This window comes from Zonotrichia leucophrys, chromosome 3, assembly GCF_028769735.1.
Source record: "Zonotrichia leucophrys gambelii isolate GWCS_2022_RI chromosome 3, RI_Zleu_2.0, whole genome shotgun sequence".
Classification (NCBI taxonomy): domain Eukaryota; kingdom Metazoa; phylum Chordata; class Aves; order Passeriformes; family Passerellidae; genus Zonotrichia; species Zonotrichia leucophrys.
The window spans coordinates 56,745,059-56,762,799 of NC_088172.1; the positions used below are offsets into that span (position 1 = coordinate 56,745,059).

The 17,741-nt window shown below is 40.9% G+C and overlaps 1 protein-coding gene across 1 annotated transcript in view; it reads left to right on the forward strand.

The window, feature by feature from the left end:
* Positions 1 to 385: 385 nt before the first annotated feature.
* Positions 386 to 17,741, forward strand: part of MAP3K5 (mitogen-activated protein kinase kinase kinase 5) — a 97,973-nt gene continuing 80,617 nt past the window's right edge. Inside the window, exon 1 of the mRNA XM_064708342.1 lies at positions 386 to 791. Coding sequence (XP_064564412.1) covers positions 386 to 791 — 406 coding nt within the window. The remainder of the gene's footprint in view (positions 792 to 17,741) is intronic.

Sequence of the window (17,741 nt, forward strand, 5' to 3'; positions counted from 1 at the left end):
GAGAGCGATCCCACAAGTGGTTTCTCCTGGCGGCCGAGGAATTTCGTCCAAGGAGCGAAGCGGCCGGAGGAAGAGCGGGGTGTCGGGGGCGGCAGGAGAAGGAGGCTGGGCTGCCGGGGGTCGGCGCGCCGGGTAGTCCCTGCAGGTGCGGAGGAGAAGGGAGCGGCGCGTCATGGTGCCGGTGGCAGGCACGGAGGGAGGCTGGGCTCGTCTCCCTGTCTCCGGCAACCTTCGCTAGCGCCCGAGTGGGAATCCTTCGCTTCAGCCCCGTCGACTCTCTCCTCCAGCAGCTCAGCGGGACCGCTCCGGAGCGGGCGGCGCAGTATGGCATCCGCCTAACCCCGGCCAGCGCAACAGAGCCCGGGGCTGCTCTTTCACCGCCGGGATGAACGACAGCAGCGAGGGGACCGTCAGTCTGCCGGTGCCCGGCCCGCCCGGCGGCGGGACGCCCTGCGAGGAGGTGCTGGGCAGGAGAGCGCCCGGGGCCGACACGGGCGCCCGCAGCCTCCCGCCCGACTTGGCTGCGCCGCCGCCCGCCGCTCTCTGGGCTGAGGACGCCGCCGCCGCCGCCTGCCCGAGCACCGCGGCGCGGGCCAAGGGTGGCGGCCGGCGGACCGCGGTCACCTACGTGATCAACGAGGCGAGCCAGGGGCCGCTGCTGGCGGCGGAGAGCGGCGCCCTGCAGAGCCTGCGGGAGGCGTGCGAGGCGGTGGGGGCCGCGCTGGAGACCCTGCACTTCGGCAAGCTGGACTTCGGCGAGACGGCGGTGCTGGACCGCTTCTATAACGCAGGTGAGAAGGGCTGCCCGGCCGGGGCTGGTCATCGCCGCCGCGGGACAGGCTCGGCCGGGGCTCCCGTCACCGCCCCGGGTTCACCGCCGGGCGGCGGGAGCAGCTCCGGCCGCCAACTCCTCCGGGGGCCGAGCCCCGGTGCCCCGCGGCCCCCGGCTGCAGCGACACCCCCGGGGTGGCCACGGCGGGTATGTGGGGAGACAAAAGTGTGCCAGAACCCGCTCTTGTCCGCCGCGCTAATGAAGAAGAAACTCTTAGGTCAGCAAGCGTGCTGTGAATCAGTGCTGGTGGCTGCTAGCGGCGGGTTAAACGCTCCCTGGCTGCTTTCTCTCGGTTTCCTAACAGAGTGCAAGGATGCAAATTTGTACTAGTACGATGAATGCGGGCTGAAACAGACAGGAGCTGCGAGGCCGTGGGAGCTTTGAAAAGCAGATTTGACACCAGACGCGTAGGGACAATTTCTCAATGCTGACACGGCATCTGGGAAGCTCCATGTGTTTGTGGTTGAAAGTTTGTGCTTTTGATATTGATTGCATATAATGCATCATAATATATATGATGGATGCGTTTGAACAAAAAGCTTCACACACCGGTCGGGTTAGTTGGCAAGAGTACCCAGGCTGCATCCTCTCACTGCAGTTTGCCAGCTCCATGGCAATAAAATGACAGCACCTTTATTTGAAGGTGGCTTGAGGCTCTGTGTTATGATTTACATGGCCCCGTTTGTAAAAGTAATAACTAAAACTTTTCCCCATCTACTTATCTTACCAACAGATACATGGTGTGAATGTAGAATAAAAAATTCCCCTGCTTGCTAGATTTTCAAAGACTTCATACACCTAAGGTTATAGTACTGAATTAATTACTTTTTGCTTAAAAAAAAAAAGTCAGAAGCAGGAAATTGACCTGACCTGCAATTTTAAGCTAATTGTGTGAAGCAGCATATATGAAATACATGCTAAAAAGAAGCATTCAACAAGTTTTTTGTCAGATACTGTAGTTTCCTCTTTTCCTGGGGAGGGGTGAAGAAAAAGGGAAAGAAAACTCAAACAAACAAAAACCTCCTGGCAGTATTGTAACCAGTTCTCACAAAAACTCTTCATGCGTATGCCTGTCACCTCTTTGAAACTTTGCAAGCTTTGCCTCATGGACTGCTGCTTTCAGTCCAGTGAGGTGGGCGATTCTTAAGCGTGCACTTACAGCTTATTCCTTTTGCCCTATGCAGAGCCGTTTCCTTAAAAGTAACAATTCTCAGAAGTCAGAGGAGCTGTTCTCACAGGTGGAAAAAGGAAGGCCATAGAGTTTCATTACAGCCTTTATATTCTCTGCATTCAGCTCAGAGAGATTTCAAGCACCCTGACATCTCTTCATTCCAGGGCAGGTGAAACCTGAGAGTCTCGTGGTTCTGTTGTGGAAGCTGTTGCATAGTGAGGCTCAAGAAGTTGAATTATCTGTGATGCTTTTGTGCTTCTTACATTGGTTAATTTTTTGACTCCGAGCTGTTTGGTAGGCGGGGTCTTGATAGTTCATGGACGCTTTTCTTGTAATGGGAGATTTGACTTGAAGTGGGCCCCTTTTAATTCTGTCAGTAGGCGTCTGGCTTACAGTGCTACATAACTGCATGCTTATGTAATATAAGTCACTTATTTCAATGGCTTTTCAGCAAACTGTAAATGTGAAAACATTACTTTATCTTTTGTCCTGTTTGGCTGGAATTTGATGGAACTGTTGCAAACCAGAAAAAGTACTTTGCCATTCTGCTTTAGTAGTGAAGTCCATAAACATGTAAAGAACTAGGAGAGTTGATCACCTGCAGTGCCTGGACTGAAGAGAGCTAGATGTAGAGGTTTGCTCCACAAATACTCTGAACCATCTGAGCTGACCACTGATAAACCAGCTGCAATCTGAAAAACTGTGTTATGCTGCTGATCTTAGGTCTAGAGGGATCTGTGGATTTTCATACTTGTTTCTTTATCCCTGCTTCACTTTCTACACTCTTTCTATTTTTAGGAATTAATTGTTCTCCAGAAGCTTTAAAATAGTGAAAAAATCTCTCTCAGATTGGGAACAGCATTAAAGAGTAGAAGCTGTGTAGTAGAAGAATGCAAATGGGGAACAGCATAGGAAACAAAACTGAAACAGCCTTGGAGGGTGTAGCTTTTGCACAGATTTTTTTTTTTTACCTGCTTTCACATGGTGATAGGAGAGAGCATTTGTAGGTGACCTAAACTCCTTCTCTCTTACCCTTCTTGTCCTCTTTTACTGTGTGCTTTCCGTGATCAAAGGTGACACTAGTAATAATAATAATAACAATGAATGTCTGCACAGTATGTTATTTTAAAAATAATGTATTAAAATAGCACAGCATGAGTAAATATGAAATAAAATTTTAGCAGTGAGAGTGCTTTCAAATTATGTGATAGTTGAGTGGTCATGTTCGGGATATTCAGGGAATGAAATCCTCCTGGATTCATTCTAAAGGTCAGCTAAGTTGCAAGAGTAAGGAATGATGTGATTTCATGAAGTTTTGGAAAATCAAGCTTGTTACTGTGTTTATATGAAACAAAACAAAACATTAAACCTTTCAACTCCTGTAATGCATGTAAATTAACTGTGATTTGCAAGGACAGACCTACAGTACAACCTACCTGTACATCATTAAGGCTCCCCTTTTTAATGTCACATTTTTTTTGCTTTGTATAACACAGTCTGACGTCTTGGTGGTTTCTGATGTATGTTTGCTTCATGCCTTTCACTGCTTCAGAAAGGACTTGAAGGAGTATTAACTAAAATATCTTAGATGAAAATACTCATCATCCGCTCTAAATGTAGATTAGCCTACTAATAATCTCCTGCCAGCTTCAGTCAACTATGGCCCTTAAGTGCTGAGACATAATTAGCAGTGCATATTTAGTGAGTAGGTGTCAGCTATGTATAATTGAACCATGCATGCACCAAATATTAAGAGTGAGCCTAGTCTAGCATTTTTGATTGCATGGCTTAAATTCCACTTGATTTCAGCAAAAAATTTAAAAATTGTTTCTTAAAAAGCAAATGTCAAATGAGTCCTGGAAACTGCTGTAGAAGGGTCTGACAAAAACAGAGACTTCAATATTTATGTCATTTTGTTCCACTTAAAGAGGAAGGTATAGAGAGGAAAATGTAGTTCAATTTCTTGCAAACCTTGATGTATATGGATTTAATCAGCTATCTTAAGGGCTCTTTTCCTTTGTAAAGAGGATGGCTAGAGTTTGGTTGCTTTTTTTTTTTTTTTTTTGTCTCCTGTAATTTTAAGCTGGTGCAAGTGAATTACAGGTATATCTTAAGTTCTAAATTTAATTTCTAAACACTTCAGGAATATTGTAAGAGTTGAGCAATTAAAGATATGCCAAAATGTGTCTGAGACACTATTCTACAGTGCAGTAGATTGTCATGGTATTTTAAAAGTCACTGAAGCTGTTGATATTTGGAATTAAATAGTATTTTCTCTAAATTTTAATGATTAGATCTGCATATCCTGTTGATTTTTATTTAATTACTCAGTTTCTTTTGGAAACAGCCATAAATGTGTGTAAAGTATTTAGAGATTGTTTGGTTTAGGTAAGCATTCTTGTTTTTGGTAATTGAAATTAGAATTATTTTCTTTCTGAGCAGATCTTTACATAGTCACTTTGTATTACATAAGTGACTCAAGGACTAGCTGAACAGAGTGTTTGAGTAGAGCAAAATAGGTAAAAGTATGGAAAAAGGAAAAAAGGTCTCATGAATTCAGTAGTCTGAATGAAGTCAGCTTTTCATGGGAGAGAGATGCTCTAAGTCAAGGTAATTTCTTCACAAATGTTTTTAGAATCAGACAGGGATGTGTATGGTAGTTTGCTAGATGCAAAACATTGTGCATTCTGACTTTTAAATACGGTCTCAGAGGGACTGGTGAAATATGGGATCATACAGTTACTGAGGAGGATATGAGTTTTCTAATCTGTGCAATCACTGGTTTTAGGTCGGTTCTCAAGATAAACAGCTTGACTGATGTGCTTTTCATATGAAACTCTCTTTCTAACTTTAACCTTGTTTTATAATGGAGAATTTCAATTTCATTAGCTTCTTATCCTCAAGTTTCATCCATCAATGGCCCTTAGGATATATAGCATTTTCTACTAACACTGTTGTGTGAGTCTATTGAGGTAATTCTTCAGAACAGCAAAGATCAACTAGAATACAGTTCATCAAATAAGAGATTATAAAATAGGTCTAATATCTTTATTTATGGAATTCAGCATTATTGCTTTCAGAATTCATGCAGGCTTGAGCTTGAGATTGACATGTTGGCTTACTGGGCTTGGAAACATAGTGTGCAACGTTCTTGGGAATTGATATAAAAAATGACAAAAAGTTCAGGGAACGAGTACAGTTGCTGTGTGAAGGTGAACATTACTTCAAAGATGTTCTACACCTAAGTTGTTTCTGCAGATTCTACAGAACATTTGCAGATTGTGTGTTTAGAAACATTTACAGGCACAAATGTAGTAAAGCAATACCCGGGCTCAACAGCATTCTTGTGGTTTCTTCCTCTAAATATGATAAATTCTAGAATGCTATTTTTTTTGAGTGGGATTTATGCCTTTGTAGAAGTTTCCTGAAGTTTGTTATTGTGGCAGCCTAACAGACTTCCCTCTTAAACCCAAAGAGGGTCATATTGTATTCAAAACTAATGTTCTCGATTCTAGAAGTTGATGTAAATATTTTCTGTGGTAAAAGCAGAATGTATCCTATCATATTAGCTGTTTGTAGGAGCAAAAAAGTCACTAGTGGAGAGAGTAATCTGAACTTTTGTTCTATTCCACATTTTCTCTCAGAACAAGTAGGTGTTTTTCACCACCTTTTTCTTGCTGCCTCCTGATTAATATTTTTTCATTTCACTGACAGAGTTTTGTTAGACACTTGAAATACTGCACATACTTTCTGTGATTATACAGCACTTACATTCATATCTTATTTTACTTCTTTTTGACACCCTCTCCCCCTCCTCCATCATTCCCCAGGTGCTGCTGTAACCCCACTGATGTTTCTAAAGCATCATGACTGGAGAATCAAGTGATAGTTCTTATTAGTGTAGCAGATGATGCAATATTCTTGTCCAATTTCAGAGTCCAGGACAACTACTAAAAAAATAAAAAGAGGTTTAGTCCCATTGTCAGTGGAAATCATGTTGGAAAATTCTGTGTTTCAGCAGCAATGATGCAAGTGCTGAGTTGGAGCAAGAGATGCCAAGTAAGTTAATAATGGTGTGCAGACTTGAGCTGATGGCTGCCTAGAGAGTATGAATGTAATCACATTAGGGATGCAAAACATTATGAGTACAGAATCTTTGTGTCAGAATGCAAAGCACATATTGTAATGTTTAGGTGGGATGGGTTTTAAAGCTCCTTTTGATTCTGCATATTGAGTCCAGATTCTCTTAGAAAGCAGCATTATAAACACAAACCAAATGCATGGCATATCTTCAACACAGAAGAGTATTTAATTCCAAAGCACCTGAATGTCATCTACATCTACAACCAAAAATATGAGTCTGGAAAAAAATCCGTAATCCTGATACAAAATTTGTGTGTTCGTAGTGTTAGTGGAGAACTTCTAAATTTATGAAGAATTTGTGGGATTTGAAGCAACATATTCGCAAATATTTCCATTGCTGGACCAACTTATATAAATTTTTATAACCAAATTCCAATATTGGTGCTGTATTGCACTACTCTCATCAGGCTGCTGAAAACCAATATTCCCCTAGTTTCTGTCTGAAGCAGGAGGAGCACAGCAGATACACCCACCCCATGTACGTGGGCTGTGAGACCTGAGTTCTCTTTCAGACCCTGTCACAGGCCTGTCACAGCAATTTGTAGCTCTGCCGTGCAGAAGGAACTTCCTCAGGCCTCTCCCACAGCTGAGAGGCTTATGCAGCAAGTGCCTTGGGTGTGCATAAATACATAAATAACATTAAGGGTATGCTCCTGATGGGTTTATTTTCTCAAGTATTATCAGTGAGACAGCTGACTAGAGAGTCCACGTGAAGGCTTTTGTTGGATTATTTAGAAGTTACTGGAAGTTACTAGAAGTTAGTTAGAAATACTTCATGGTATTTGAAGTGGTGGGAGGAAAGCAGGTTACGAAATTATTAGGGCCCTTAAAATACTTTAAAGATGTAAAACTTGTGAGGCATCTGTATGAGCAGACATCATCTAAGTTTATTCCCCACTGGAGAAAATGCTGACTGGAACTAGATGAATGCTTTTTGAGTAATGCAGAAGAAAGCTTGTGACTGATTTTTCTGCAGTTTGCATTTCTGTAGCTCTGAAGAGGATGTGTCATAAAGAAATTACTCTTGAATTTGCTGCAGTCATGATAATAATTTGGCTTCTCTTTTTAGTAGCTTTCCAAAGTAAAGAAGCACAATACAGAAAGCTGTAAATGTAGCAAGTGACAACAGCTGAAACAAGCTGTGTTAAAGCCTAAAGGTTCAAGTGAAAATTAGAAAAGACCTTGTATACATGTTTTAGCACCATTGTCCTCAGTAAACTTCACTGTTTGGTGTGTCTTTAAAAAAATTAAGTTAAGCAAGGGAAAACTTCAGTTTTATGGCAGTTTTTCTTTTGTCTCTGTTTAGAACAGCTGAGTTTTGAGTGTATTCTGTGGTGCTGATAATTTAAAATTTGTTCCTCTGTCTCCTCAGTACCTTTGGGACAGTCTGTATTTGGAATTGTTGTACTTGCGTGCATAGGTAACCTGCAAGTTTATTTGTAAGTTATACCCAAAGGAATTATAAAACCTCAGTGGCTCTATAGTGACAGGGATTTTGCAAGTCTGTGTTTAATAAAATGGAAGTTATTGCTGGGATTCACATCTGTTATTGTGGGCTCCCTGCTTTAGATTGTCCCCAAACATCCGCTGTCCACAGTAGTCTGCTCCTGCTTTTTCAGTCTGGCTTCCCTGGGGGTTGATACGCAGCAGTACAGACACACTCAAAGTGCAGCAGTTGTTAGAATGAGATAAACATCTGTGCAGTCAGCAAAGTCATCTCATACCACAGAACATGTGTGTGTGTGACAGATGACAGAAGAATCTGTTTTGACAATTGGAGGATTTTCTGGTAATTACTGGTGGGTAGATTTCTGTAAGAAGTTTGTAATTGTTTGTGTTCCAAGAGAACATGAACCTCAGGCTGAGCTTGACATACCAGCACAGGCTGCTTTTTTGGTTTATATTTTTTTCCTCTGAGACCAAATTTATGCCTAGAGTGATGTAGATATAATATTTCAGTTATGAAAAGCTGCTGATCAACTATTAACAATGGCATGCCAGAGTTGAATTCTCTTCTAAATCGTGTCTGCCTTTATTAATAAACATTGGGATGAGTTTGGATGCAGCATGGGGCTTAAAGATTTCCCACAATCTGAATCATTTGAAGCCAGTGGGAATCAGTGCTCTTTCAAATCCCACAAGAAATGTGTGTTTTGATTTAAGAGCTAGACAACCCTGTAAAAATTTGGCTCTGCATTTCTCCCTTACTGTAATAAAGTAAATGAGTTGCTCTGGGACTTGCTTGCTGATTGTGTCAGTGGGTGTCTCTTGCAGGGAGTGCTCTCTGGGTGAGTAAGCAGCTGGTGCTTTCAGTGGTGAAGACAGTTTTTCAGCGATATCTCCACAGAAGAGATATCTGCGCTTCTTGCAGAATTTATCTGGTTTCTTTCCCTTCACATACAGTTTTAATGCTGGTTTCATTACAGACTTATTAGGGACCTATAAACTGAGACCTGCAGTCTTTGAACTGTGAAGATGCAGGTTAAACTCCTGGCAGAAGTCCATTCTGCAGTGTTCACAAGTCGCCTGACTGTAGCACAGGAAGCCCTGGATGTGACCAAGGAAGACTCAATGATGTACCAGAAGTCAATGAGCAGTTGTACCACTGTAGGAATTAATTTATGGTTCTGAAGTGGGCCCCCTCCTGCTTGGGATAAATTTATTCAGTTATCTTGACACAGTAGCCAAGTACTTCATTTAACTCCACCATAGAGGCACACCCAAAGATTAAATGCTCCCACTTCCACTGCTCCACCTTCAATATGATTTTTGCAGCTACACATACTTTTTAAAGCATGACAGTACTGGCTTTTTGTCTATAGAAGAATGTATCTGAAGGGAAACACACTAAAAGTATGCCATAATTTTGGTTTTTATTGGTTTATTATTGCCTTTCAGTACAATATCTCATATAAGGTTTCTTGACCTTCCTTCAGGAAACTTACAGCTCATTTGAGTGAAAATGGATTGACTTTAACCTGAATGTATGCATGCTGAGTACTGGTTATGCTTTCAATATTGTAGCATGATAATGAAACCAGGATTTTGGTTGTGTGCTGCATCCTGTCTTCACTCACTCCTTGCAGCTCTTGTCAACAATGGAAGTGACATGTGGCGTCTGTGGAGAAGGGGAGAAGCCATTTGCCTCTTGAATGTAACCTTGTCTTCCAGATCAGAGTTGGAAATGAGAGGTTTTAGCCAGGCAGTTGGTGTGAACAACAGAGAATCCCTCCAAATCTCCTTGGGAGCGAAATTTTGTCAGTTCTAACATTGTCATCATTCTTGGGTCGAGTGCAGTTGCAAAAGGCTCAGTGACACCATACTGACCACTTTGACAAGAAGTGATTGTTACATGTGTAAAAAAAGCAGAAGTCCTGTGTATTTATGTTGTTTCCCTGAGGTCAGTTTCAATTTTTGTTTTCTGCAGAGCTGAACTTTGCCGTTACTTCATATGAAGATAAATATACTTTCTTTGATACTTGAAGTCCTTCAATATATTTCTTACAAGGGTTTTCAGTGGCCTTGCACATCATTCAAGTTGCTGTGCATAAACTATTTTCTTTTGCTTATTATGTTGAAACTTATTTTGGGAGGTGAAGTTTCCTGATGAACTCATTCAAAATTTGTACATTATTTACATTTCAAGACTGTGATGACTCTAATTTCCAAAACTATTTTTATGATTGCATGTTAATTAGAAGAGGAACAGAATTTCTTAAAGACTTTTTTTTTTGTTTTGGTTTTGTTTTTGTTTTTTTTTTATACTGTGCTTGGTTGTTCTAGTTTCCTTTTACGTCTTTCAGGGTTTTTATTATTTTGGGAATTTTCCTGATTTATTAGCCAGAAGTAACAGCTCTGTGTATAGTGAATGTGGCACATATGAAGCATGGCAGACATTGCAGGACAAGCCAGAAAAAAAGTGGCCCTTCCAAAACAATATTGTTGTACAGCTATATTATTATATAATATGACACTAATGCTATAAACTTTGAGGAAATGCTGGGGTCTTGCAACAGTGCCCAGTTCTGATTTGTTCTTGAGGGATTATGGTATTTTCTAACCCTACATCAGAGTGAACAGAGGCGTTTTTTTTCTTCCTTCTACTTGCTGCCACAGGCCAAGGGCAGCATGTGCGTACCCTGACTCACAACAACCATAGAAGGCTTCCATGAAGGCTGAACTTCCCATGGCTGTGCTGAGTCCAGGTCTGTAGCTGGAGAGAGTATTTCATCAGCCCCTCAGCATGAGGAAGGAAGCCCTTTGGCCTCAGGTAGAGCTGGGGACTCACAGTGGATGCTTGGTTCTGGACAAGCCTTTCAGGCTGGAGCCTCTGTGGGCAGCACTGTCCAGACCTGAGACTGTGATGGAGCCCAGCCCAGCTGTGCTAGCAGCTTTTTGCTGGACCAGTCTCAGGGTGTATTGCAGAACGCTCTGTTTGTGGGAGAGAAGTGTCTCAGGCTGTATTTAGCAGCCTCTTCAAGAGCTTGTATTAAAGATTTACTTAAATGTGCTGATTTGATTGAGGCTTAATAACAACGGAAGATGGTGGAGGTCATTAAGTGTGAAGTGGATTTAACATGGTTTAAATACGCATTTGGGTGCATTTCACAATTCTGAGGTACATGGAGAAAGTCTTAAAAGTACATGTTCTAAAAGCATTCCACAAATGAAACAAGAAAATGAGGATTCTTGCCACTAATTCTGGTCCAGAAACCATGATCTCCCTTTTCCAGCTGATGCAAGAAGGCCAAAATGCAATAAGAGCACTGGGAAAATGGACTGAACTAAAGCAAGAGCTTTTGCAGCAAACCCTGCCAAATGGGTGTGAACTGGAAAATTTCCAGTCCATTTTGTTGCTTAACTGCTTGCATTTTGGTCTCTGTTCTGCAGCATCCCAGAAATGTCTCTGCTTTGAGTGAGCAGTGTGTTGACAACCTGATACTTGTTTCCGTTTCCTCTCTGTTCAAGTACTTTAATAGTAGCTTCAGTTGAAAAATTTCCTGGTAGGCAAACCTTACCAAACCTTAGTGAATTTCAGCTGGTGCTGTGGCTGGTTGCAAACTGGCAGATACTTGTGTTCAATATTTAGTTCAGTTTGTAGGACATTATATATTCCTTATCTATTATGAATTGAATATATTGATTCACAGACACAGACCACAGGGGTTGTTCAACATGGACAAGACTTCAGGGAGACCTCATTGCAGCCCTTCAGTACCTTAAGGGGCTTATAAGAAGGAGGGAGAAGAGCTTTTTATATGGGCAGATAGTGACAGGAAAAGGGGGAATGGTTTTAAACTGAAAGGTTAAACTGGTTTTCAGACTGAAAGAGGGTAGGTGTAGAGTAGATGTTAAGAAGAAATTCTTTACTCAGCAGGTGGCAAAGCACTAGAAAGGATTGCCCAAAGGTTGGGGATGCCCCATCCCTGGAAGTGTTCAAGACTGCTTTGGATGGCCCTGAACAACCTGATCTAGTGAGTGGCACCCTGCCCAAGGCAGGGGAGTTAGAATTGGGTGAACTTTGATGTCCCTTCCAACCCAAGCCATTCTATGATTTTGTGATTTAGTGCTACTGCCATAGTAATGTCAAGTACTGTCTCAGATTTCTAACACTGAAAGTTGACGTTTAAATAACCTTAATGCCAATAAATAAATACAAGCAAGATGACAGATACTGCAATATGCATATTAATATTAGAAAAGATAATTACTCTCCTGCTAAGAGTATAGTGCTGCCTCATTCTAGCTGCAGTGCTAAGTAGGGTAAGACAATCATAAATCCATTTTTCTATGCACTTACTCTCATTAAGTAGAACTGCTGGAATAGCTGAGTATATTGTATCCTTTGAGATGCAGTCCCACGGCAGCTTAAGTGGAGAAGAAAATGGACTAATGTGCTTCTCCCTGGTGCTTTCAGTGTTCAGGGAATGGCATGATGAGGTAGGTCACAGAGCTGGCCTGATTGTCAACTCACTCCTTTACTTCCTTCTGGTTAGCTTTTTGTTGAGTAAGTTCTGTGAGCTGAGCATGCATTCCAGAGGACAGACCAAAAGCAGGACTGCAGCAACCTGTGTTGAGATTGTCTAAAGGCGTGGTTTCATATTATTCTTGATCTTGTCTCCTTGTGGGTTGCCTCATATCCTTTCCTCTTCCGGTCAGGGTGGCTAAGGAATGTATTTCATGCTGCTGTGCCAGCTGTTTGTGCTCTCAGTCTGATGTTTTTCAGATACTTTCAGTTTACAGGAGTGTTTGAAAACATTCTCTGAGTTTTGCTGTGTATTACAACAAAACTTGATGACTTCTCATAATCTGAAAGTTCAAAGATTCTGCCACCTGAATTGAAATTTTGACTACATCTTTGCTAGCAAATGAGTATTTGTGATGTGGTGTCCCACTCTTAAGGGGAGCACACAAGATCCATAGGTACTCATGGTCAAAATGAATGACAAAAGTCAGAGGGTCTGCAAAAGCTTATGAAATTTCATTAGGTTATATACTTGCCATGAAAATTTAGCCCATTGTTTCCCAGTATAAGCAACAGTAGTGGGTTTTGAATAAAGGGGCAGAATGAAAGGGAAGAGAGAAAGATGGGTGAAAGAGAAAAAAAAAGGAAAGAGAGATCAGCATTCCTGGCTCCAGTGTTGATCCAGATGGTGCATGCCTGAGGTCCTGGGATGCACATGCACTTGGGCTTTGTGGGGGTACCTTTTTATAGATAAGTTTTCTTGCTCTGGAGATGAGTGTCTCACTTTCTATGCAAATTACTTATCATGCTCAGTCCATTCTTTTAGACCCTTCTGGAAATGGGTCAGAGGGCTTTGGAGATCTTTGGTGGTCTTGGTCCCCCCTATAGTCCATGCCCACTTCTTGACCTCATTGACGCACTGCACTGTGTTGTGCTTATCTCCAGGAGCCAGAACAAGGACGCTTGTCCTGGAAAAGTGCTGCCCTACCTCTGTATGGCCCCCTTCTCCAGCCACATCCTGTTCTTTCTCACAACAATCCATGGTTGGCTCCACAGTTATCCGGCTATTGGTCTTTGGAGACATACACATTAGTCCCCTTATCTTCTAGGCTTCTACACATGGATAGCAGAGTTCAGCAGCCTTTACTGCTAAGCTGTTATCACTTCTGGCATGCTTCTGGGCTGTGCCAATGAGTAGAGCCTCAGTAGCATTCCCAGTGACCTGTCTGAAGGGAGCAACCTGAGGCTAGGAGAATTTAAGACTGATGTAAACTGTTCCAAGCCACTCAGTCCTGATGCAGAGGTGGGACCTGGGGCATGTTTAATTGGTGACCATGGCTATGCTGGTTTCCTAGTTTAGGTGTAACAAGTGTGCTTCTTTGAAGCTTTGGTTTAGAGCTGAGGAAGTGCAGTTGCAGTGCCATATCTATTCAGGAAGATGGGTTTAAGATACTGCATTTGTGAATGCACAGTTCCAGCAGCTATCGTAGCTTCCAAATTCACAGTCTTTCTTGAGGCCCTTAAACTGAATGAAGGGCAGTGTGCAGCTATTGCAAGTCTCAGGCTTCAGTGGTCACTCAGCAAATAACCTGCTAATACCTGCTGTTGGTTGAATAAGAATCTTTCAGATCCACCATATAGAACTAGATTGCAAGCATAACATTTGTGCATCTTTTCCAGCATAGACCATCAGTTTGTTTCTGCAGGAAATGTACGAAATGTCATGACTGAATGTGATGTAAAAAATTCACTTTCCATTTTAATACATTTGATTTTTTAGTCAAAAACTGATAACTCAGAGAGCACATTTCAGTTATTTTTTTTATAAAAGATATAATATTTTCAGTTATTAAGTTCTGCTTAAATGTAACTACCCTGCAGTTATATTGAAAAGCTTTCAGTGTGGCAAATGGAGAAAGTTGACTGCAAAAGAAACAAATTAAATTTCAGGAGCTTAATTTTTGGCTTATGCTGTTGTAAATTACTCAGTCTATGCTGGCAAATTTGTTTCCTAGTGTTTGTGGTTTAATTTGCTGGCCTTTATATCCAGGTATTTTTGGCTATATCTCTGTAAAATAGTGGTTACTCTGCTAAAAATGAATGTGTGAGTAGGTGGTGGCTTGGTTGTCACCCTTTTTTCTTTAGTGTCTCAAGTGTTTCTTCATCCTAAATATTTCTTTTTCTGTTCCATAGAAAATAAAGAGCCTGAAGCATGAGAATTTAAATGCTTATATGATACAAATGCAAACTGAGCTAGGTTTCCTACCAGTTGTGTGGGTTATTTAGTTTGTGTAAAGCTGAATATCTGTTTTAATGGAAGTTATTCAGATTTATATCTGTGTAGCTTTCTTGTTCACATCAATATTGCTGTAGGAAAAAAAAAGAATTCTCTTTTTAGCAGAAATTACTGTTATCTTTACCATTTCAGCACTGCAGGTTGAATGGAGGCTAAAGACTGTGTTGAATATTGCAGTGAGATTATGTATACTGAGTTGTTTTAGTTAATTGGTACTAGAACACTTGGTATACTAACTGAATTCCAGCAGTCACTTGGAATGAAAACATTTTTACCTGTACATGGAGTACAGAAAGAAATAGATTAGATTAGATTAGATTAGATTAAGCAAATCACCCGTTTCTTATGCAAATGATAGTTCTTGACACTTTGGCTCAATGAACCTATGCCAGTCATCAAACTTTCTCTTGCTCCACCGATTTAGGCACTTGGGATTGATGAATTCATAAAGTTCTTCTAGTATCGTTTCCTTGATTCAGTTGTGGGCTAGCTAGCATAAGGTTTTGATGTCTACTGTGATTTAAAAAATATAGGTAATGGATTCGTTTGTAGACTATTTTCTCAAGTAGAATGTTTGCTTGTGTTTCTATTTTGTAGTCCTTGTTCTTACTCAAAAATAAGATGCAATGCAAGACACTTAAAACCTCTTTGCTGCTTCTGCTGCTGATACAATATATACTGTGCTTTATCTTGAAGTCATTTATCTTGCTTCTGCCAGCTCTGGTGCTGGCCGTTCCCCTTCGTGGGTAATGTACTAAAGGATTTCATCCATGGGGGCTAAAGCACTTTATGGAGGGAACAGATAGCCATCTCATCATTTTAAGGAGAATGAAACCAAAAGGATGGAGAGTAAATGGCTTGCCTGAGGTTTGGCAGTAGACCGTAGCTAAAGGTGAGGAGAAGAACTCAGCTTTCCTGAGTTTGCGAGCTGCTGGCTTGATGAGATGCACTGCTGTTGTGATCACTGGTGATTTAGATATTACTCATTTCTGTTAAGAAGACAAGAACCTCCATGATAGTTAACATAAAATCTGAGATTTAAAACACTCTTACACAGTGGTTGGATATTAAATTGTACTGCAGTAATTCTAAATTAGTGCCATAGCCATATAAAAGTTGGTTTTGGTACTTGAATCATATGCAGAGATGGGCTGCCTTTGGAAGTAATGTTTGAGCATCTTGTATTAATAGAGTGACAAGCCACAATAATCCAAGGCTGTTCTTTTTGCTGTAAAACTGAATTTAATGAGAACGGAGTCATAGCTATCACAGGCCACCTGGAGTTACCATTGACAAAGCCAAACTCTTATCAAATCTGTTTAATCTCGTTTTGCAACAATTAGCAGCAATCATGTCAAGCGTTAAAGAATTTAACTCAGATGAGTCATATCCGTTTTCTGTTGGGGGATGCAATAGTGCTGTTACTCGTGAGGCTGGGCAGTCTGTGCTGCCTTAGAGGCAGATGGTGGTGGTGTGAGCAGTCATATTTGCTGTATTAATTTGCAAATTAGTAGTTGCTTCTCAGGAATTTTGAGTGTGATTTTTCCAGTAACTAAAATACCAAGTTACTACTTGTGCACACGTGTGATTATTTTGGTAGAAAACTAATGTGGGAAGTTTTGGCCTCCTTAATAAGAATAGTTTATCACCTTGTCTGCCCTTTCTTTATTGGTACTTTCACTGTTACTCTGACAGTCTTGAAAGGCGAGGGATAGTTCTGTGATCTGTGTTCCAGTAAGCTAAAGCAAAAAGTCACAGCTCAAATTATGAAATTAATTTCAAGCTTGGTCTGTGCAAAAGGGAGATGAGCTTAAGCTAAATAAAGCAGGCTGGGTGATTCTGTGTCTGTGAACTTTCATCCTAGACTTGTGTAATTGCTGTCCTCGGGAACTGGTGAGAGATGAAGTTTTCCAAAGGACAGCCCTCCTGCACTTTCTTCTATTTAGCAACAATACTGTAATCTTGTAACTTGTATGTCTGCAACTGTAGACAAGGCTGCAACTTTGCTTCTTTCTGCTGGAGATAAACTCCTCGTCCTTGTTACCTTCTAACAGGGTCCTTTACATTTTCATAAGCATTTGAGGCTTTTGTGTTACAGGACAAGATTACCCAAATCTGTGGAGTGCTTTGCAAAGCAGGACATTGATTCCAGCTCTGTCTTTTGTGAATTGTTGCAATAGAAGAAAATTATCGTGCCATGTGCTGTGTTAGTGACATGTGTCTAGCTTGATGGAGGGTTGCTTTTTTAAATTTCTGAATTCTGCAAACAATACTCTCATCTTTAAGACTTTATTTTCTGTGTGAAGTTGATACTTTTTCTGCAGTGTTTTTGGTGGAGCCCAGATGATCTTTCAAGCTAGGTTTAATCAGGTGTGTTTTGTTTACGCTGTACTTCACCTGTGTTGACTGAAGTAAATTGATTTGTGTGGTTGAGTGCTGTGTGTGGGTTTTTTCCTGCTAAATTGCGAGGGAGGCTGCGTGCAAATGTGACTTGTGACTTACAGATCACTGAGGTCTGACCAAGCCCTGTGAAGGTTGTCCTACCTGCTTTCAAATCATGTTTGACTTGAGAAGCCTTAGTAGTAGTGTTACGTGGGAAAAGCAGCTTAACTGTAATTCTTCAGCTTGCTTTGTTGAAAGAAAGTGGTGGTAGTTTCTTTATTTGTTTTGTTTTGTTTTTTAAAGGAGGGTCTGGAAATAGATAAGGTATATGGGGTATGGAAGTAGATACTGATATATCTTTGTTTTTTTCAAGGATTTCTTTGAAATAGAACATAAATAGACCTTGTAAGGTGCAGATGAGTAGGAAAATATGTAGAATTTTGAATTTAAACAACAAATATTTAGGACATTGCAAATAGACAATAAATAATAATAAATTCATGTGCTAGCAATGATAAATTCATTGCTGTGCTCAAAGGGAAGAAACATGCATTGCTACCCAGAAATCTGTGAGCAAGGAAACAATTGATAAACTAATGCTCATACAGGTTTATTTTGGGAAATATTGGTCAGTGTAGTCACTAGACCAATTTTGAAATCAAATGAATAGTCAGAGACACAAAACAACTAAATTCCTCATAGCAGTAATAAATAAACTTGTCAGCAGTCACAAGGAAAGCAAGAAAGAAAGAAAGAAAGAGAAAGGAAAAACTATAAGAGATGTTTGCTGTATAAATGTGATGTGCTGTATCTTCACCACGTGCATCATCACATTTGAAAAACTGAATTTGGGTCTTGGTGGAATACACAGACAAGGAAAAAACCAGATTATCAGAATCATTCATGGAATTGTTTCCATGCAGTGGAGACTGACTAGATTATTTTTCTTCTG